At 38.7% G+C, this 23,886-nt stretch overlaps 1 protein-coding gene across 1 annotated transcript in view; it reads right to left on the bottom strand.

Annotated features, from left to right (window-relative positions):
* The window catches only part of pcdh1a (protocadherin 1a), a 67,902-nt gene extending 46,792 nt beyond the window's left edge, over positions 1-21,110 (bottom strand). Inside the window, exons 1-2 of the mRNA XM_046411371.1 lie at positions 20,265-21,110; positions 17,151-19,337 (exon numbers count right to left, since the gene is read on the bottom strand). Of these exons, the coding sequence (XP_046267327.1) occupies positions 17,151-19,337; positions 20,265-21,059 (2,982 nt within the window). The 5' untranslated portion in view covers positions 21,060-21,110. The remainder of the gene's footprint in view (positions 1-17,150; positions 19,338-20,264) is intronic.
* Positions 21,111-23,886: the final 2,776 nt, after the last annotated feature.

The raw sequence follows: 23,886 nt of genomic DNA, 5'->3' as shown, positions 1-23,886 counted from the left end.
GAAAGGGCTTGATTATAACAAGAGAACAATATAAGAAAATGTGCTGTTCAGTGGAGCTCTCCAAGGGGATTGCTTCTTCATATCTTGTCAAATTCCAGATGACATTTTTCATATGACTGCAAACCAGAAACAATCCTTCACTGTATGAGCTGCAGCAGCCTCTGAGAGTCATTATGTTGAGAGCTGAAATTCCACACTGCAATGCTTTAGTCCTCACTCTAAGTGCTTTGTTTGTATTGACACTTAGCAGATAGGAAGAAGATACACGAATCCGATTTTTAAATCAATGTCCTTTGGATGGCTGTCTTGAGTAAAATATGCAAATATTATATGAATATGTAAACAAAATATTGAAATTGTATGAGCTGCCTTGTTTGCTATTAATCTTTACCTCTGACTGATTGACAGTATTTATTTCAGGTTGTATTATCCTTCACACTTTCCATTACCCGTGGTGAGCAGTTCTCTTAATGGCACTGTATATTGTGCCTGCCCAAAGGAAATGGTATGGCAAACATGCACATTTTGCTTTTATTTTTTCACTCTGTGTCTAATCTGTGTTATCGACCATATGTTGAATAATACAGCCTACTATTTGTTATTCCAATTACATTCGGTACACTGTATTTTTTAGCTCTGCCTGATGGATTTGCACTCATCTAATGTGTGCAGCGTACTGCTGCTTAACAGACTCAGAATTTGCATTATAATGATTTAGAACACCAATGCATTTTTAATGCTCATAAGCAAGAGTTTGCACTGTGGCTTTTTTCCACAGAATATGTTTACTCCACCATTTAACTGTGTATATGGTCATGACACTTGAAGCGACTCCTGGGTATAAAATTTGCTCTTGTTTCTGTATTAATCTAACTGTGATGGAAATGTGTCTCAACTGAAACACAAAGTCAGACGTTTAACTAGAATTTGAAGTGAGCTGCAGCATTAAAATCACGTTAACTTTGGTCATAGCTATTCAGCAGGTGTAATATGGATGAAAGCTTGGCTTTAAGAGATGATTTAAATTTATAGTGTGCTTCTTATAGTTTTGGACACATGATGTTTTGTGCTGATGAGCTTTGGTCAAAACCTAATGAATTTACTCATGTTGGGTTTTAACTTTAATTTTTGAAATTACACTTAGTAGTTCAAGAGAGGCATCAAAGTATTCATTCCTTCCTCTAAGCAACATGCACAATATCTCAAACACCACTGACTGAACTTTTACAAAAGTTGGGGAAATGATGCACGTCAACAATCCATTTGATCATTTTTAGATATACACAGATTGTCCCAAAGGTGGTGCTATGCTTGCAATGTAATCATCTGTATATTAATAGCTTGTCATTGCAGAATATTTCTGAAGATTGCACAAGGAACCACAGAGCATGCATGATACATTCATCTTGTTGTTGATTTGGGTTTTGTGCAAATGCACAATTTCCTGTCACTCCTCTAAAAACAGCAAATGTTAGCACAGCATAAAAGTATTTCTAGAAATTAGGTCTGTACAAGTAATATCTCTGTATACACTCATTATCACACTATCCATTTTTCTTCTTTATACTTTTTCTGCTTTTTATTGTTGCACCTGCATATTTTTTGGAAGTATGTATGTCACATGCCAGCACAATGCAACTTAACTCACACAAAGCACCCACAACAACATACATACAAGATTGTCAGATGAGTCTCTGAAGTTATTAGGGTGGCCCTAAGCCTTTATCTTATCAGGTTTCAGTCTAATACACAGGGGGATGGGGGCGGGGACAAAAGGAAGTCAAGCAATTAATTGTCTTCTCTGCTTGGCATCTCATTTCAACACCCCAGAAGGTCTATTACAGGAGCAAGACAGTCATTAAACCTCAACAATAATCACTGCTGAGCTATGCCTTTATCCTTCGTGCTACTTCAGTGTCTCCTGCTTAATGGCACCTGGCTATGACGACTCCAGTCAAAAGCAATAAAATTTTGGTATGCAAGGTAATTTATAGTATTTACATGCTATGTTAGTCGCGTTGGTGACATGAAACAGAAGCGAGGAAGTAATTATTATGTCCTAGAATCGGTCTATCCATTAAATGAACTAAATAATCCACTAAAATTACTACATAATGGAATGCAGTAGGACCACTTCAGATGCAAAAACCTCTGATCTCTGATATGAGCAACAGAACAAAAAATAGAAAAGGGGAAAGTAATAGTGGGAGGCAAAGAAGTGAAAGAGCATCACAGGGAGGAAGAACACCAGTAAAGAAAAAAAAGAAACAGAAAAAAAGCTGAGGCTGTAAAAGCCAGTAGGTGAAAATGAAGGAGACGGGGGTTGAGGGTGCTCCAAAATAAATGGTGGGGGGACAGGGAAGAGACTGAGAGTGGGAAAGGGGTTTGAGAGGAATAAAACTGGCAGTTGGGGAAGAGAAGATGGTTCATTTGTCACTGTCAGATCAGTTTGTTTCTCCTTCATAACTGCAAGGACGAGATCTGGCCCACAACCCAGCCCCCAATCCTCCCCGTTCTTAAGCCAACCACCCATCACCATCTATCCTCCAACCTCTGCCAACACCTGCCCTCTCTCCAGTCGCTGGAGATGAGGATGCAACCCATGCTACACTGCACTCTGTACACACACACACACACACAATTTTGTCTGCCTGCGTGGACATGCTCACTGAGTTTAATCGAATCCATGTCCCAGTAACAGTAGCAACCTATAGCCTGGAGTAAAATCATCTAACCAAAGGCATGTCTGAATGACATTAGCATTTCTTTCAGAAGCTAAACTAATGAGCAATAATTCATATCCACACAATTGTAATCTTTAACAAAGCTCACATATGCAGTACAGAACAGCTGCTTAAGCTCAGTTTGACCACGGCCTCTGTTTCTTCTCTATTCATACCTCCTGCAATGAAATGGAGGTAACATGCTGATACAGCACCCCTGGATGCATCACAGGCAGAATTCAAAAAACTTTTATTGGCAAGCCTGAGCCCTGTAATGACTACTGTGGTGGTGCTTCCTCAGTAAAAAAAAAAAAAATCTCAGTTGGAGGTTAAAAAAACACTTTCTTTGGCTCACCAAGTATGGTGTAGTTGGCAATAATGTTGGATGTTCAGTCCTCGGTGGGAAATGTGCCTACGCATCCTTCAATAGGTGCAATTAACCAGAATTGTCTGTGGTGAGTAGGTAAGTCTGCAATTACTGCACCTAACTGTGAGACATTTATGCTGTTATCTGACAAGAATTCTGTTTCTAAACGAGAAGAATGGTCATGAGTGTTTTCATAAGGATAGCTTTTTCTTTATCTTTTACTTGAAATGTTTTCTGCCAACAGCTGGACTATTCATTCCTTGTTTTCCGCTGCATATTATCTACCCATTTCCTTTGTTACTTTACGTCCATCATCCATTCACGAAATTACAGTCATATCTACTGTATGATGGATGATTCATTCATCTCTCTTTATCTTTTATTTTCAACTCAAAGAATATTTCTGTGTACTTTAACAATCTTGAAATGACCAAATGACTGAAATCATTGCAGCAATGTGTAACAATTCATTAGGGCCTGTATGATGGACTGTGTTTCCACTGCATGGTACAACTCAGGGCTACTTGATTAAACTCAGTTTCATGGTACCAGGTACTTTTCTTGATTTTATTTTCCAATGCTTACAGTATTGAAAAATGCTGGAAAAAACAGGAGAGCGTGGTGAAATCCTACATCAGAGCACAGACAACGAGACAACTGATGATCAGTGTCGCGTGAGTGACGGCTTCAGTGATGATTCTCTGGCCAATCAGTGGCCTGCAGTGTTTTCCCTACAACCACAGTTTTCTATTTCTACACGTGTTAATACACACATGCAACGTGTAAGCTGACAGCTGTTTCTCCTGCTTGCGATTTTAGTGTGAAGCTCCAGTAACACATCATAGAGCTTCCTCTGCCATAAACACACAGAGGTGACACTGTTCCTATCTCAACAGATAATAAAGGCATCCTAAAATATCTATGTATTCCTTTAAGTTTTAAGGCTGTAGCTTGTTGGCATCTTCACATGGGCTGCTCTGCCACAGCTTACAAGTTCAAAAGTACAACAAGTTACTAAAGGAGACTGGAACTTCTTACAGTTGTATCCAAATGTAAAACGAACTGAGTCTAATTGCTTAATAGTTGTCATAAATGTTGGATGTGTCAAAACGTTTTCCAGTATAAAGAAAATTTGACATGATCGTAATTGTCACAAATGTTAAAGAAAGTCTTGGTTGTTCTACTAATACATTAAAACCTTCACAGGAAATTTTGATGTAAGCTTTTGATTCACATTGAAAATGCTGAGCAGATCAAAATTAATGAGAATAATTCCTTCTGACAAGTTTCTTTTCTTCCACTGGCTTCTTTTGTTTCAGTTAGAAAGCACAGGAGCAATGACGTCTCTAATCAGAAATGTAACCAGTATGGCCACATTACTTTAGTCTTAACCCCATTCATTTGGCTTTCGCTTGCTTACAATGCATTTCAGAATTTTATTGACAACACTTAAGTACTCAAATCTGTTAGAGTCAAGCCCATTTCATAAAGCCAGTCTGCATTGTTCTTACTTTGATTGCCAAGGCAAACACACTTGGCATGGGACCACATCACTGTTGATTTTTCACTCACTAACTCATCAGTAAGCTTTTGGCCAATAAACTATGTATTTCAAATTACAAGATACACACTGTAGAAGGCCTCTGTGAGTGCTAGAAATGCAATGTTGCATATCTGTAATAATTTACATTTACATAATTTTATTCAAGTGAAACATTCATGCAATTAATGAAGGTTCCCGAGATACAATATCTATCTCCAAATGACACTATAAGAGACATAATGGGTGTGAGAAGAAGAAAGTGATAAAGGAAAGCAACAGAGGAATGAAGAGAACATAACCACTTGTAATGTGCAAAGAGAAATGTACACTGTGAAACATTTAAGGCACTTGTGTTTCAAGTGGTTTCAGCTCTTTGGAAATTCTTCTCAGCTTTTCCATTAGAAATAACAACCATGTCCATACAAATGCCAAAAAATATTATTAAATATTATGAAACATACATAGGATTATGAAAGTGTGTTTTACCATATAAACTTCAAGGGGTAAGCGTTATATTATAATGTATTAAATATAGGTCCTCTGAGCATTGAGAGCATGCAAGTCTATTCAGAGCTGCATTCATACAAGACAAAACTAAAACAACAGAGGTGCATTACACAGACTCTGTTCAATGATCACTTATACAGTTGTGTTTAACATGTGCAAAAAATGCATCATCACAGTTCAAAGAATGTATGTTATTTTCATGTGTTCATTTTTTTTTTATTTTCATCATCAGCATTATAAAATAAAAAATATCAATATAAAAATATTAAAGTAGAGCAACATAACAAAAATGAAGCAAAGCTTACTTTGAGTGAGGCTGTAGAAAAAAAATCAATCTTGCTGCTATTAAATAAGTAACAGCACGGAACACATGAAATCATAAGCCCATAACCGTTTGTCACAAAGAGAAATGTTTCCCCCAAGCTAATTAAAAAAACATAATTACGCAGAGCTCCAAAACTGTGTGTGGCAAACTTTTGTTTTCATGAGAGTGGGCACATTTGTAACTGTTGACAGTTTTTTAACCAAATGCACCAGAAATAGCTATGTATGGCCAAGTCAGGGATTCACCTTTGACTTGATCTAGGATTTAGAATTTCAAACTCGCTATGAAAAGTGGTCTGCCACTGGAAAATTTGGGTCAAGCTCTGCAAATGTAATAAGCAGTGCTCTGATCACATGAGAGGCAGTATGCTGACACCTCTCAGCTGTACGCCATTGTTCAAATGGAAGGAGGGTGAAAGTGTGTGTTCAGGCACTTACAAAAGACTGGGCGAAATCGCAGCTGGGATCTTTTTTAGTTCAATAATGCTAATTTAGATTTATTGCATTAATTTCCATTATGTGTTAGTTTGCTAACTAGAAAAATAATGCTATAACTGCACAGTTGAAACAGCTGTCACAAACTTAACTGAATTTGAGGATGATTAAGACTTACTGACACATGACTGCTGTTATTAAATTTCAGAAGCTTTTTCGCAACCATGTGGCAAATACGCTCGACACATGAACCAATACTTTTTGAAAAACAGTATGGGACACCCGGCGCTGAATAAACATCCTAAGGAAAACATGGTGCTTCAGACGCAAATCAAATAAGTTTTACACCATCTGTAACTGTGCACCTTTGTGGCTGGTCTCCTTAAAGGTGTCTCTGGGCCAGAGCACTTCCCTAATGGACCTTAATGGGTTTTATGGTGCACTGCAGGCTTCTATAATGGGGTAGTATGTCTGATGGGGATGCTACTCTTTGGTCCTCCAGGGTCCTGTCTAGGTTCCTAATGTGACCTGAAGAGAAGAATGCATAATGTATCACGGTTTCTCTAAGGCAAAGGTTAATACTTAGTGTTAAAGAAAGTGGAGAATTTTGGGGTTGAAAACAGGGAAATGTGAGGTTATGAGAATGTGTAAGAGCAAAAGACACGAAAAGAGAAGCCCAGGAGTTAAAGCAGCTGGAGAAAAAAAATACCATGGCATATTATTGAGGGACACTTTGGTGCTAAGCTGCTTATTGATAAAAGCACTAATCTGCCTGGCAGAAGGTAAGGAGGCTGGGATGTGTGGTGATATAATATCTAAGCTAAAGGCAATGCCTTCAGGGAGCTGAGCCTCCACACAGCTTTACCTAAAGGAGTTACTCATTTTATTTTATTTTTTACATAAAAGACAGAATATGACCGTACGCCACTTGCGGAAAGCAAACGAGCCTGAGGAAAAATGAGAGCAGATCATTGCGAACGACTGGCTTTTCATCAGACATTTCATCAGATGTGATCGATACGGAGAGACCATCACTTTTTAATATGTATATAGATCACTAGTATCACCTTAATCATTTTCCCTCTACATCAAAGAGAAAGTCAGCATTGCTGGGCATCAAGGGGGAGCTTGGTTGGCAGTCAGGGCAATCGCACTTAAGCTCAGTTAAGATTACCATACATCAGGAAGACTGTTGTCATGGCCCCTTATATCAATACATTGTTGCATTATTCAGAAAGTATTTAGTACACTAAAGATGACTCATGTGACACAGTACATGAAAAGTGTTAATAATTGTTAAAAAAAAAAATCTTGGTTTGAAGGTAGGCAAAAAAAAAAAAAAAAAAAATCTACCACTGGAACCTCTTATCTTTAACAGGAAATTTTTCAGGGATGACTGTAACATTACTTTATTGTTGTATTTTGAACATATTTTATTAAACTTTTTATTTCTCCTCGCTATTATTATTATTTTTTATAATTTTTTTTATTGGCAAGGATCAATGCTGAAAACATGTCAGCACGGACTGTTGCTTTTGTTGATTAAAACGTCACCGGTGGTAATTATATCAGCTGTAACTAATTGATGTTAATTACATAATAGCCAAGCTGAAATTTTTATCGGTTGGTTAATATCCCCTCATTGAGCTGTTGATTGTTTTCTGCCAAAGATTGTTTGTGCATGAAAAGACACATCACTCTTGAACATCTGATAAAAATGGTGAGTCTTTTATCAGGAAATGATCTAGCTGATTGCAGTATTAAATTCAGATAAGTCTCAGATAAAATTTGATGCATTTATTAATTCAGTATTTTGAGCCTCATAGTTCCGTTATGTGTGTATGTTCATATGTGAAATGCAACGGACGCAGGGGTATCACACTTCATGGGTAGATTTTAGAAGTTTTGATGATTTGCCTGGTTCATAGTATTTTCTGCAACTACACAACCAATCACAGAGCAGACAACATGCTTCCTGTTTACAGCAGCACACACACATGCCTCTTGAACACGAATGATCATGCAATGTGCGATTTCAGGCACGTTAGTATGGACAGAGGTTGTTTCTGGTATGATGCTAACATTCCCCTGTGGATGGAGATCATTTTTGTTTTTAAAATGAAAACATAATAGTGTGGACACAACCTAAGGCTGGGGCTAGCAATCTCAGAGGAACAAATCATTCAATCCAAGAGTGAGGTGCAAATGAAATCAATCCTTACGTCCTGGTTCAAAGAATGGCTCTCTCATTAGGGCAAGCCCGCTAATTAAAGTCATTTGCCTCTCTGCTGTCTCTGTTGCCGTCACCATGTTGATCTTCTCTCTAGTTAGAGGCTTTTTCATTTGGAGCATACAAAATCAATATGCCCTCTGTCACCTAGAGTAGCTGGAAATTATCAGTTGTATTTGTCTTACAAAATTTGTGTATGTTGCAAATAATTTCCAAATAAAATGTTTTTACACCCAATTCATGTTACTTTTGTTACTTTAGTTAAAATCAATTCTAATTTCTTGAGAAAACAAAATAAGAGACAAGGTACAAGGCAAAAATGAGAGAGATGGGACAACACAAAAAAGACTTACTGCATTGTGGGAAAAAGTTAAAAATTCATTGCCACTGGCACTAATTTTACATTTGCAACAAATATTAGTCCAGTATTAGTATATTCCCATACTGAAAAACTTAGGTGCCTTTAATAGAGTTAGTGCTGGGTAACATGGACAAATGACTACATTACATAATTAATGAAAAGTGATTAACTATATACAGAATATATATAGACAATCCAACATCAAATAGAATTCTACTTGTTAAGTCACAAGAATTTAGAGAGTTTAAATGCCTCTCCAAGTTTCAACAGTTGATTGACCTCTGAATAATTTAGGATGTATCCTGATATTTAGGTACTCAGGTCTTTAAGTCAACACGAAACAAGACAGCATCAGGAGCCTATGTGAAGGATGCCAAGAAATTGTAAATGTGCTGAGTATAGCAGGCAGGCTGTACACCCAGTGTTTCTGCATAAGCCTTGATTATTGAGCTGTGCCATCTTTTATACTGTGCAGAGCCAGATCGCACAGCTGACATCCGTCTCCGTCTACTGTAACTCAAGGTAACACACACCCTTCCAACACTAGCAAGATACTTCAAAGGATGTCTGGGGATGTTATGTGAATATTTTTGGCCTCAATCTCCACCAGCCTAGCGCAGCTTTTAATAGCAATGAGCAGGTACACTGGAGAAGACATGAAGAGGTGGAGTTAACGGATTTTAGGCGCTATCCCAGAGTGAAATTACTAGACCAGAAAAAATAATGTAATATTTAGCTCATGTCAGTTTGTTGTGGTTGTATTGATTTTATTAGTTTGTGGCTGGCTTAGACAATAGTCCTTTCTAGTCTGCTGCAGTGTTGTCTGTGTATACTCCTTGTCTTTTTCAGGTTTCCACAACAACTTACTCAGTTTTTTCTCACACAGTTTCTTTTAAGTTGGTGTTTGCAAAAAAATTAGTACATCCAGATTTTGAACGAAATTTGTTCACGGAGCTGTCTTGCTCATTTGCTAGCTGGGGTTATGAGAGTGGATCCAACAAACAGGTCAAGGACTAACCCTTCAATTTCGAGGCATGACTGAAGAAAATGAATCAGCAAATGATCACGAATCTATCTGACATCTGTAAAAACAAAAGGAGATTCCGCAGTGTTTCGGAGATTATGTTTACAGTCTGTCTATGAATTTAGTAGTTAGAAATATGGCAGTTAGTGGTAGCATGATGAACAACATGAAATGAAAAAAAGAGGAATACATTTTCCAATAAAAAATGTTCATTTAATTAATTAATTTATCTATTTTGCGAGAGTATTTCTGTGTAGGATAGCCCAAATCATTTCAGGATGTGCAAAGCATATTTTATTATGCTTTAACTTAATTATTGTCCCAAGGGTAAGTTGCCAGTTCGGTCTTCGTGTTCAGCCATCCTAAACAAAATTAAATTAGAAGCACACAGTATTTAAAGGCAATGCTTCAGCAGAAAATAATGAAAAGGCTCTGGAGTCTTGGGCTTCATTTTCTAATGGGAAAGAAACTGAGTCTGGGAGGGAGCAGCTGGAACACTGACAATCCAGAAGACCTGTGTAACTCAGCAGTGTCATGCATGACATTTAGGTTTGTTTAAGCTACTGTATCTTTATCAGAGTCAAAATGGACAAGGACAAACACATGTACTCAACCTAGAAGAGTTGTACAGTGTTCACTGGATAACCAGTTCAACCCTGCTTGGTGTTCTTTTGTTTCAGATGATGATTAGTATGTTTGTACAATTAAAGACCGCAAATTAATCAGTGTGCTCCCATTTCTTTTTAAGCCTTGGAAGTTTGCTGTGTTCAAACTAACCTGATTCAGCTGCAAAGTGCTGGGAGATGTGCAGTGTGCCATGTTTCAACTTGTGGGTGACACTCAGCACTAAATGTATTGTTGTACTAACAAGGAAACCTTTTTATTATTTATTCCTCTACAGTTTTATCTCAAAATTATCCTTTGTCGAAATCTTCTTGAGTCAAGCACACATTAGGTTCCTCTTTTTATTATCCTGTGTTATATGACCTGTAACATAGTCCTTCACCACCAACTCAATCCACACACAAATATTCATTTTCAGTTCTGTGATATAATCCATTTCTGCCTCACTCACAAACACTTGTGTTGCTTATATTTTATTCTGAATGCTGTCAGCAGCTCGGCTACACACGGACACACATGGCTTTACATCCAGCAGAAATCACTGTGCTTCCTGCATCACCCCCTTTCCGGTTCACATTCAGACACAGCCTCAGACTGTCTCTATCTCTTGTCTCAGTGTATTCAAGAATGTTGCTTTTTCTGTCAGTCCTCCCCTGCCTACACTTTCCCTCCGCTGTAGATCGCATGACCCTATCAGCTGTCTACCGAGCGGCTCCTCGTCATAAATTAGTCCCAGTATTTGTATAGGGCTGCTTGCTGCCAGGTTACGTTACTGTTCAGTCCCAACATTTCTCTCATTACCTGTTTGTCTGTCAGAGTATCTGTCTGTTTCTGACTTCCACTTGTTGGTGTCCTGACTATTTGTCATTTCTACTGCTAAGGGCCAGTAAATTGCCCTTTAACCGCCCCTGTTGTGCATTGGTGTTTGCATTTGAGTCCAACTCTCTGTGTCAGTTCCCTGAATTGTGACAGCATGATCTGACCAAACTATGGACCTAGCAGACTCTGTATTTACCATGGAAGTTTGGAAAAAGGGTAGATATGTGAAGCACCATAAGAGCAAGTCCGCTATGTGTATTATTTTGTTCAGTGCTATTATGTGCTTTCCCTAACAGTGCAATAATGCCAATTAAAATGTATTGAAACCTATGAAACCTCCCTCCTGAGAATCTACTCCTGTCATCTTTATGACTGTCTGATTCAGCCATGCCTTGGCTCTGTCAAGTCTGGATCAAAGTAACATGTATTCATTACTGGCTGCTGCTCTTAAAAACAGCCCCTCCAGTACTTGTTTCCATGACAGAAACATCGCCTTAAATATGCCAAAAATAATAATCTTATTCACAACAAGCTGTTTAGTTGATGTGTTAAACTGAACTATAAAATTATGTACAAATGCATAATTGCAGATGACTTGAAACGTATAGATGTTGCTGAAAACCCTGAGATAGAAAAATATAACAAATAACAATACACTGGAAAACAGTAGGCGTTTTCTAGGAAGTTCAGTTATATAACTGTACTCGCAGCCATTCTCAGAGGTGATATGTTCCAATTATAAAAACACACTGAGGACCAGGCATACTGTATTATGAACTAAAGTCACTTGTCTGTATTGAAGTAGGTTTGCGAACCAACAAGCATAGTACAGTACGGGCCAACATTTGGAAACCGCGTTGTCAGGATGTGAAATGGTAGCAGTATTGGTGACTAAACAATACACCATATTTTCATTACAATGTCTTGAATTATGCATTTATTTATGTAATAAAACAGTCAGAAAAAATGCAGTACAGGAAGGGTAAATGATTCCAGCATCTACAATGCTTTTTAGCTTACTTTCCTTCTAGCCTTCCTTTTCTGGGTAATCAGCCAGGGCAAATATGCAGTGCACAAAGAGCCGTGTGTGTGTGTGTATATATATATGTGTGTCTGTGTGTGTGTCTCAGTGTGTCATACTTGCTTGAAAAGTACTGGGAGGCAGATTGGAAACAGAGATAGGAAAAGATAGGGAAAATAAGTCAGCTGCACAACTTGATTTCCCAACTATTCACTGAAATGCACATGGCATATTTCCAGTGGTTTCTTGGTTTCACTGGTTTTGAGTGCAGGTAAGAGAGAATAACAGTCTTGTAGAACAAGTGCAAAATTTGCCTCTGGCCCTGTCTGTAATACACCTCTGCTGAGTTCAAACAGCAGTACTGGGCTAAATTGGGCTAATCCCAGCTCAAAGGGATGCCTAAAGTTCACAAAATGTGGGCCCTGCTTAACAAAGAAGCAGGTTAATTAAGACTCAGAGTGACTCACTCTATTCCTTTTCCTGCTCTAACAATCCACTGGAGTGGTTTTAGGTAACTGCAGAAAGGAATGGAGATGAACGATTAGCCCACAGGGGGACAACACTCATCCATTTTTTTTAATAAATAAAGCATTTTAATGGTGTGAATGTATATTAAGGATGAATTTACAGCCTTTCAAATAGCCATGATTGCTGTGTAACACAGAATCCTCAGTGTTTCATACCACGAATGCTGCATTTTGTTCAAATGCAGGATTCTCATTAAGTGAAGTGTGAAAATAAGGTGTTAGCTGTTGGACCCAAAAGGGCTAATTATCAGTTCTAATGACTAATGTGAGTCACTGGTTTCTCCAGCAACCATCATGCAATATCACACATTCAAAGGTGACGAGGGGAGAACCAATAACTACAAAGATAGTCTTTAAAGCAGCTTCTTGTTTAAGAAATGTAAAGCTTACTGTATCTTGATATCATATGAATTTAACTGAACAAATCACTCATAAAGTTCAGACATACTGTTTAAAGTATGCAACGTGCAAATATATTCTACTTATAATTATATATAATTCAGGAACAAAAAAATTATATGCAAAGTCCCCACTGATAATTATTCCTCTGAAATATCCGGCTTCCTATATTTGAATGCCTACCCAGACTCAATAACAAAATGTGACTTACACCTGAGAGTGGTTGAACTTGCCAAGACCCTAAGGGAAATTCCCAATGTCCCCACTTTAATTACAATATTACCCAAACAGGTGCCAGCAGTATGGAACTGTAAGGACCTCGTTCAACACATGACAGTTCCAGCACCCTATCATGCAGACAGCTAATCCCGTTTGCTTAAATCCAGTATACATCAGTTAAGCCTTTTCTTGTCAAAGAATTTGGTTTTCTGATCCAAAATAGTAGAGAATTGGTCAGGTGTTTTTTTTTTCTAAAGTGCTGATGGGCTTTCATTGAGCGTTTAAGAGTAAAACACAAGCTTTTTGTATGTTTGTCTGGTTTTTTATATATATATAAAATTCAGCATTGCATAAATTGAATTAGTATTTGGTATAATTCTAAAGATTGCTGACAAAGAACAGCAGACGACAGGAGTCTGTTTATATCATCCTCCCATGGGCCTGTCATCTTTCGCCCTGTTTGTGATGCAATGGCACTCTATCTGCACAGAGGCTCTGGAACAGTTGGCAACAAAAAGAACTGTCCATGGTTTAGAATTTCATTGGTTCTAGACACATACAGTATGAGACAAACACTGGTTACAACTGTGGTTTCGGGTTTCGGATGTCTAAGTCTATTCCTGTCATTTTCTGCTTCTTTTATTTTTTATTTTTTGGAACAAGCATTTTAGAAAAAGGATTTATTTTGAATTTGCTGTCAGGCAATGGATATTTTTTGCCCAACTGCCTATAACTGTGTTTAGAGGCAATATGCCTGTTGTAATATATTCTAGCCCAGAAGCTGCATTTCAGGAATTCTGTTCCAAAGTGGGTTAATCTAAAGCAATTACAGAGCTGAAAAATTCTCTACAGAGTCTTGGGAAAAGATCAAATGTTTTCTGAATTGATACACAACTAGCTCCTAGTCTAGGAAACAAAACAAATATTCCTTAGCACATATAGTTGGCACATGCTTAGATGAAGCTTTGATCAAATTAGGACATCTAAAACATCTGTTTGGGTTTTGGCACTCAACAAGCCATTCATGAGTATACAGCATTTAAACATTGTGGTATTCGGTCCCAGGCTGTTATCAAGGTTGGCATTCATAGATGCAGATTTTTCTATAACATGAAAATATTCTCTGGCAGATAGATTAATTACATACTAATGGGTAAATCAATTAATGTAAAAAAAATAGCTGCCATAAACAAGTATGTCTAAAAAGACATTATAGGAATGTCTAACACTTGTCACTTTTATCTCTCTCTTCACAGTGAAATAAGATCTTTATAATATAACCTATCAAATCTGCTGCTTTGTACATGCATACATTTGCAAAGATATTTGTCAGTGGGGGTCCCCTAGGCTCTAATTTTAACGTGAGTCCTACATGACTACATGTCTAACTCTCACTCTGAACCTAATCTCATTCTACCCTAAACCCCCAAAACCAATTCAGGGAAACATATGTCTTAAACATGCACTCACTATCAATGTTAAAACCCTTTTCCAGATCAAACTGCTTTAGTTAGTTGAACACTAACTCAGATTTCCCCTAACAACAGATCATTATTCAGAAGTAAAACCCCTTTAATTAAATAAAGCTGAGGCAGCTAAAGAAAAAGAATGATAATGCTTTAGATAGTTGCAGAGTTAAGATTTGTGGTAAGATTCCTTCAAAGTTTTGCAAAAAATTACACTGTGTGTGCCCATAATCTGTTTACACACAACCTGTCATTTTCAGAAATAACATCAAGAATTTAGTACAAACCTAGTCACCAAACCAAGTTCCCCACGAAAAGCCATTGTCAAGTATAGCTTAGTTAATTAAAGCAAGGGCACCACTCTACATCTGTCACATCACTTGGCAGTTACTTTAATTATATATTTTGGTCAATCTGTTCTTCCTGATGTGAGAGGGGATGCCATACATGAGACAACATCTGCTGAGGTATGTCACACGAGCTTCAACATCTGTCCATGTTTTTACACGGCCTGTCAATCACTTGAGTCACGTCTCAGATGCATTTATGTTATCATATTGAGAACCCATAAACACTGTCAAGCACTGAGAGCTTACATCTGTGCCGCAGTAACAATTAACACTCTTTTACTAAGCCACAAATCTACACGCAAACAGAGATTGGCACTACACACAAATACCCAGACACACCCTGTGGCTTGCAGTCATTTTGGTCCCTTATGTTGTCCATCATGGAGACAGTGGTGACTGTTCTCTAAACTGACTCCACCCACGAAGGCTTGTGATCACCTAAGCTGTCAGCTAGCATCTGCTGAAACTCCCAACCAGCCAACTGTGATACTGGCTCTGAAGATATCTCCACAGAAAATGTGTCACCTACACATGTTCAGAACTCAGTGGCATATTTTCCACATCTATTTTTGCTAATTTTTATATGGCAAACTTTATCTGCAAAGCCTTGGATAATGTCAACCTGTTTGGTATGTATGACACTGCGATCTAACATACGGAGGCACCAGAAAAGCTGATGTCAACTCATCTGGGATGAAAATAAGCTGTAAAAAAGATGTCCACCTCCTGATAACACGGATAATGCATTGTTAAAGCTACTCTTTAATTCTGTGCTTGACAAATACGTCTATTAACACTTAGAAAAACTCTGTTAATCATGAAAGCACTACATTTGTTTGAGAAGGGAATTCCGAGGTAGAAGACAGTCTTTGGATTTGGAGGTTCTTTGACCTTATGTGATGCTGTTTCTTCTCCCTTTACTGTCAGTGGTGGGTGATTTTTTCCCCTCATACAGAAAATTCCGTACAGTAGTGGAAAAAAAAGGAAATGCACTTCAAAAGTCTACATATCTGTCTTAATAAACAGATGGAATCACAATTTGCTGTACTATATATGACTTCATAGTATTTAAGGATACTCTAGTAGCCTGCCTCAATCCCCCTGAGCACACACACATGCACACAAATACACATCTACACTTGTCTAGCCCAAGACGCACATTCACACACTTGCAGATGACACAGAAACCTAGAGACACACTAGCTTTCTATCCCTAGACTCTACATTTTTTCTGTTCGTAATCCCCTCTGAGTCTATTAATATTTTGTTTCCATGGCGATTCAAGCATTGCCAAATGTTGTACAGATAAGAGGAGATAAGAGCATAAGGAGCGGGGAGATAAGTGCAAGTGACCTGCAGAGATCAGAGCACTGGAGGTCAGGCACAAGAGCAGAACTAAGTCACTGAGAAACGGACCTTCCTTGCTCAACTCCACGGAAAACCTGCTGAAAAAAGGCACATCCATGTTTTCTAGTTGTGCAACACTTGACCACATATGTGGACTTACTCATTTATCCAACAATTTGGATTGTATATCCAATTTAACCCTCCATAGCAGTTTCATGTGAGGAAAAAATAAATAGTAAGACAACAGGTCACTGCAGTTAAAATTACTAATACTGTATTCTATCCATAACTAGAGTCCATAAACTGCAAACAGTATAATTACAATTATTCCCAAAGCATATTAATGTTGTTCATCTGACCATAAAAACTTTTTAGTTACAACTAGAATTTATGTAAACACAATTTCATTTAAAGAAAGTTAGATGCTTTTCAAAAAGGAGTAGGCATTTTGTCTCTTAATCTGTCATCTCTCACATTATGTATAGTTCTTCACATAACAAAATTCTAGATATGTAATAAAGAAGTGACAGTAACAAACGCACTATACATTTTTCATTATCTTTCTGAGCTTTAACAAACCAAACTGATGAGACAAAGGCAACAGAAGTCATTTAAATTGTTCACATTTACCATCATGTTATTGTTTTGTAAGTAGACTGTATCTGTCAACAGTGTTGCGACATGAATGTTCTTTCTATGAGATGTTTAAACTGTTGCACACAATAAGAATAATACATATGAATTATTAAATTGAAATATCCCTCCTCAGTACTCTCAAACAATGACACACGCCAACTATGTACTCCTCTAACAGACAATCTAGGCTGTAGTTTTGTAAGAACATTTTGTAAGGCATGACCTTACCTGTTTGTTGTTGTATTTCGGCTGGCTGGTCTTGTAGCTGTAATCTGAGTACTGGTCTGAGCCAGTAGAGTTGTCATCTCCTCCTGTTCCTACAAAGGTGTTGGTGGCAGGAAGGTCCTGGACAGCCTGATGCTTCTGTGAAGCTGAAGGGGACTGGGCCTGCAGCTGGATAGAGGGTAAGGGGGAGTTGGAGCGGTAGTGCCTGCCTATATCAGGGCTTCCTGGTGAATATGTTAAGGGCAGGTGTATCCTGGGGCTGTCATTGACTCCATCAAGGTTGAACTTGAGACTCTTTTGAAGGCTGACCTCTTCTTCTTCCCCGAGTGGTTTTGGGGACTTCTGGGGTTTTCCTTTCCTTCCTCGTTTGCCTTTGGCATTCTTTGGTGCCTGTTTAGGCGCATATAAGTCCTTTGTTTCCTTCTTGCCAGCCTGATAGCCACTCTTAGTTTCTCTCTGGATGCGGTGTCGAATAAATACCACCACCAAGATCAACATGACAACACCTGCCACACCAGCAAGGCTTCCAAACAAAATATTGCTGCGCTGTGCAGCAAAGCCATTGTCAGGATCCCCAGCAATATCCCTGTCCAGTGGAGTGTAAAGACTGTGTCCAACTAAGGCCTCCACTAAGCTGACATTTGAAATGGTTTCATTGACATATATGTGGACCAGGGCAGTGGCATGACGTGCAGGCTTCCCCCTGTCACTCACTCGCACCACCAGACGATGTAGTCCGCCGTGTTTTCGGGTCATCTCTTTTGCTAGAGTGATCTCCCCACTGGAGGGGGAGATGCGAAATAACTGGTAAGGGTTTCCACCAGCAATACTGAAAACAAGCTCTGCGTTAGGCCCACTGTCAAGGTCTTCAGCTTCAACTACCTCAACGTGGCTATCTGGGGAAGCGAGAGGTGACAAGCGCCTGAAGGAGGAATTGGAGGGCTTGGTGATGACAGGGTCATTGTCATTTTCATCCAGCACATTGATAGTAACGCCCACATATGAAGACCTGGGTGGCTCTCCTCCATCCACTGCTTTCAGACGGAAAGTGTAGCTGCTTTCTTTCTCCCTGTCAAATGAGATGCTTGAAAGAATGGTGCCTGTTCCATTCTGAACAACAAACTTCCCTCCATCTGGCTCTACAGAGAGATGAACATGAGCATTCTCACCTTTGTCCACATCCAAGACTGTCACCATGCCAACTGGACTGAGAGGAGGCATGTTTTCCAAAACTGAAAAGCTGTAGCCACTAAGCATGAACTTGGGGTCATTGTCATTGCGGTCCAGGACTTTTATTACAACAGTTGCTGTTCCTTTGTGAACAGGTGACCCTTTATCTGCTGCAGTGACCCGGAACTCATAGCGTTCTTTATGCTCACGGTCAAGTGGGCTTCGAGCTCTTACTTCACCCGTATTTGGGTCAATCTCAAACAAACCTTTGATGGATGAATCAGCCACAATATTATAGAGAAGTTCTGCATTAGTGCCACTGTCAGCATCTGAAGCTGTAACATCCAAAACCTTCTCCCCTGGTTGGTTTTCTTCAGCAAAATCTACTTCAAACAAAGTTGGGGAGAATATTGGGGAATTATCATTCACATCAGTAACCTGCACCTTCAACGAGTTTGTACTAGAGAGTGCTGGATTTCCAGAATCCACAGCCACAATTTCTACTCTGTAATCCCTAACTCTTTCATAATCAAGAGGAGTGGTGGTCTGTAGGAAATACTTCCTTTTGTTGTCACTGGATGAGTCACTAGCAGGGCGGAGTTGGAAGGGCACATCTCCTGCAACCACACAAGTGACCACAGCATTCTCTCCCTCATCTTTGTCAGACACTTGCACCAAAGCGACGGCTGTTCCCACTGGCATGTCCTCTGAAATGTTAGCCACTCCTTCACTATGTGTGACAAGGCCAATCCCACGAATCTCGACAGCTGGCGCATTGTCATTTTGGTCAGTCACCTCAATGGTTACAAACGTTTTGGAGCTTTTAGGTTGAGGACCCTTATCCCTCGCCACCACATAGAAGGACAAGCTGCTGATTTCTTCCCTGTCCAGTGGTCCCTTGACATAGATAATGCCAGTGGACCGATCAATTCGTAAGAGTTTTGGCACTGGATCTACTGCTTGGTGAAGGGTGTACTCAATTTCTCCATTAGGCCCCATGTCAGAGTCGTTTGCTTTGACCTGCAATAAAAGGAATTCTGTGGTTAAAGGCATGATTTTTGTGCAACAATTTGGGGTTAGAAGTAAAAGGAGCTGCTGTGGGAGTTTCTCTACTAATCGTTGGTCAGTGAATGAATGAGTAAATGAGTCAGCAGATTTCTGATCACTTCAATGCACACAAATAGAAGCTTTATTTGGGCATATTTCATTATTGCACTTCTTTGCTTTTGATAATAATGTCACTGACCTTTTTCTCTCTTTTTCCTTTCTTTTATTACAATAAAACCAGCAAGAGAAAAGGTTCACACAAAAACAAATGGCTAAATATTAGGGCTGCTTTTTACTTTCATGATAGTGAGTATAAGCTCACAGCATAGTAGAGAAAATCCAACACAGAGTATCTTACTCCTACACTCCGACACTGTGTATCACTAACTCTATTTCTGTAAGTATAATAAGACAACAAAAGCAATAAGCAGCTTAATTACCTATACAAGCATAACATGCAAATGTTCTAACAGTAACAGTAACTTCTCATGTTACTTCAAATGCACATTAGAGTAACAGGAGTGAAACAACAAAAATATTTACAAAAACATAAATATAATGAAGAAGAAATAACTGTGGCTTTGATTTCTCTTCCGGACTTTGGAAATTTTGAACATTCCGAGTTGTGAAGTTATTTCTAAATATTCTAAAGCACAATGGCAGAATAAAAAATTTGATTTGGATTTATACTAAAAGATTGGATTCAGGGAATGAACGCTGCACAAACATGCTGACAGAGAAATTTTGCAAAAACATCTTGATCAATTGGTGGAGTATTGTAGTTTATTCTTTGCTGAATGCAAAATTCAAAATAGCTCATCAGTCAGTACAAACAATTTGGTTGCAATTAAACCCACTTCAGACTGCAAAATGACTGCAAAAAACAAAAACTTGTCTTACCTGCAATACAGAGTGCCCTACTGGACTGTTTTCCGACACTTCCGCCTCATACGTGGACTTTTCAAACTTGGGAGCATTATCATTGACATCAGTGACTACCACTCTTAGCAAAGCACTGCTGTAGCGCTGAGGGTTTCCTCCATCCACTGCCTTAATTGTGAGGTCATAGGAATCCTTTAACTCACGATCGAGGTTGCCCAGGACAATGAGCTGTGGAAGCTTCCCTCCCCTGTCGTCAGCCACCTGCAAACCAAATAGGGTTGCTGCATCTGGTCCTGCAGTCAGAGCATAATCCGCTACTCCATTCCTGTCTGAGTCCCTGTCTGTAGCTAGAGGTATGGAGAATAGTGCCCCCATTATTGTGTTTTCAGGGACAGAGATGGTGAGCACAGAAGAGGGAAACTGTGGAGTGTTGTCATTGATGTCCTGTACCTCAATGCGTCCTTCAATGAGTCGTGGGCTCTGGTTCTGTATCAGATCTGTCACTGATACTTCAAATTCCAGGTAGCACAGCTTACCCTTACCCAGGGATCGACAGTCCCTCAAGGTCTCTCTGTCTATGGGAATCTCTGTGGTGAAAATGTCTCCCGTCTTTCCATCGACACGAAGATAAGGGGCACCCACCTCCAGCTTGTAGAGATGACCTGAGTCTGGCAGGCCCTGGTCTGCTGCCAGGCTACCAATAAGAGTGTTGGGAGGCTGCTCTTCCTGGACTCGGTACAGGATGCTACCTTCAGCAGAACCACAGTGCAGCACCAGGACCCAAAACAGCACTACTCGAAAATTAGGTTCCATTAGGTCATCAGAAATTCAGTCTGCAAAATGAGAGTGAAAAGAGTATTTGTGTCAAAATGTTGTTGGGTTTTGGAAATCATGTTTAAAGATTTGGCTAAAGCACCTGGTAGCCGTAACGAGTCGGCAATAATTACATAGCTTTAACAGGAAAATTCAAAGAACTCACATTAACACATCCTTAAGAGCATTACATTTAGTCAACAGGAAAAAAGCAGGTCTATACTGTTGTTCTACCAAAAGCTACAGCAGGCCTAGAAGCAAAATATAACAATTAAACAACAACAGCAACAGCAAAGGGAAAATATGAATTTCTTTAAAAATGAAACCATAACTACATCCCAACATGGTTTCTTTTCTGTCCTAGAGCCTCAATGAATGTCTCAGCTTTAAGAAAAATACGCAGAAATTATTGTAGGAAGAAGAAATTAAATCTTGTGAGGTTATACACAAAACAAACTTGAGGGCCAGTGTGGATTGTTTCAGCTGTATAATCAAATAAAAATGTAATACAAAATCTGTTTGATCACAGCCTAAGAGACTCATTATTTTAGTATTACACTAATAGACATTGAGTGGTGAAGCAATGTTTCTCAAAAGTAACCTGCGGTATCAAACATTCCCTAAAAATAAATCTTTAAGAACTTGCTGAGATATTGTCTGCTGACAAAGGTGACCTGTTCGATCTTTCCAGAGAGGCCTCTAAAAACAAGGGCTTGCATACTACAGAAGCAATGGGGGCATTTCTTCCCATGCAGATTATGCAACTTGGCTATTATCATCATATGCAGCTTACAACAATACACAATGCAGAAATTTCCATCCATGCTCCATTGCTACTGGCTAGCTCAAACACTGTAATCATTATGTTTGATTTTGAACCTTTCAACTCTGTAATTATGACCCATTATTTTAGTGTCTTCTTTGATCTACATTCCCTCTAGCTAAGAAATTCTGGCTTTTTTCGTGCTACAGTGATTTTAGACTATAATTATTTCCTGTGTGTGTGTATCTCTGTCTTTGTATGAGAGTGTGTGTGTGTGTGTGTGTGTGTGTGTGTGTCTAGAGTTGTACTGGTAATTGAAATAGGAGCAGACGCTGAGGTTAAGCATCAAGGTCCAGTCCTCTGAAAAACTTAGTGGTGGCACATTTTTGTATGATGTCTACTCAATAACCAGCACAGCAGCGCTCATTTATGTGTGCTTTCTGTGCACGCTGTTGTGTATCGTGTCCACAGCTGTATGTTTCTGTTGGTGATGCACCAATCCAATATGCTGTAACTGAATATTAAATTAGAAAACTTTTCTAAACTTCCTTGAATCATATATCTAAAATTTACACAAGCCTTTAAGAAACATTTGTACAAACATGACCCCTTTAGCTATGTGTATTAAGCTAGAGAGCAAAACACAAATATACAAAAATCCAATGAGAAATCCAATTCCTTTTGAATACATTAAAATTGGAAGTGCAGTTTATTGATGCACTAATTGCTCAAATATCGATGTGTCCCTTTTTACATTTGCAGGGCAAGCCTCTAGTCAATGTGGCGTGAACCATTTGTGCTTTCTGTGTGTTCATTTGCACAAAAGAAAAGGCAGGCAGGAGTAAAAACATAATCTGTGGACACAACCCCAAGCACTTTTTTTCTTCTTTTTCCTACAGTTAATCAAAATAGTTATGATATAATTAAAAGGTAAATGTAATTCTAAATACAACTGTAAAAGTTTCATACAGTATTATTGTCCATATTTAAATGCTTGCAATGTAATTATTGAAATTAATAGAAGGTTGTTGTTGTTTTTTTGCATTGTTATTGAAATAACATGTAATATGATATATTACATCATATAATATGTGATCACTCTGTACAAAGTGACACACAGGTCCAGAGGGTTATGGTGATATGAAATGTGCTTTTCTAAATATTCACTGTTGAAACTGTTGCTACAAAATAGCCATTTAAAGATGAAAACCATAATGTTTTGTTTAGCTGTAAGCGTCCTCTTACTATTAGAGCCACTTCTAGAATGAATAGGCATGCTTTGATACTGACATGATTGTTATGGTTGATGACACTCATGACTTAATGTCTTCCAGTTGGCCTCATGCCTGTCTTCCAGATGGCACCATGCCTGGCGGCCACAGCGAAGTGGTGTTCTTTTTTTTTTTTCATTGTTTACATTTATATTAAAATTCATGTTGTTTGTGAAATAAGCATTTTGCCATCACTCAGTGAGAATCTCTGATATTATTGACAGCATGCCTTTGGGTTCTTATCACATTTCTAAGCTATCTCACAATTATTTTATCAAAAACTCGACAGTATCATTTCTCCCCCCTCTCATCTTAAAGGACTATAAGGTGGTAGCGAAGGGGAACTTGTGCCGAGATTTTTCATAGCTGGACTACTTTATGCCTCACCAAAGTTCACTACCTGAGCAGCAAAATGGATTAATAAGAACTGCTGAACACAACTAGGGGTGAGATTTCCTATGTCTCAGCACTTTTTCTTTGAAAAACTTGGTTATCATCTGCCCTCCCAGATGGTGTGGTAGACCCACAAGACCACGAGCTGATTCAGGGAGATCATGATACATAACTCAGCATAAAACCAAAGAGAAGACCAAGAAGTTAGTTCTTCTACTGTGCTGAAATACTGACTGTCACATTACAACCCTGACCAGTCTTCTTTAACAACAGAATTCTGGCAACAAGTGTAGCAAAAAATAAAACTGGATCAGGAATTGCAACACTGAAATCCTCAGGAAGTGTGAGGCTGTGAAAGTGAGATCCTTTTTTTTTGTTAAAACTCACCCTGACAACCCTA

This window comes from Scatophagus argus, chromosome 14, assembly GCF_020382885.2.
Source record: "Scatophagus argus isolate fScaArg1 chromosome 14, fScaArg1.pri, whole genome shotgun sequence".
Taxonomy (NCBI): domain Eukaryota; kingdom Metazoa; phylum Chordata; class Actinopteri; family Scatophagidae; genus Scatophagus; species Scatophagus argus.
The sequence above is the reverse complement of the archived record's forward strand: the minus strand, read 5'-3'. Positions and strand labels throughout refer to the sequence as shown.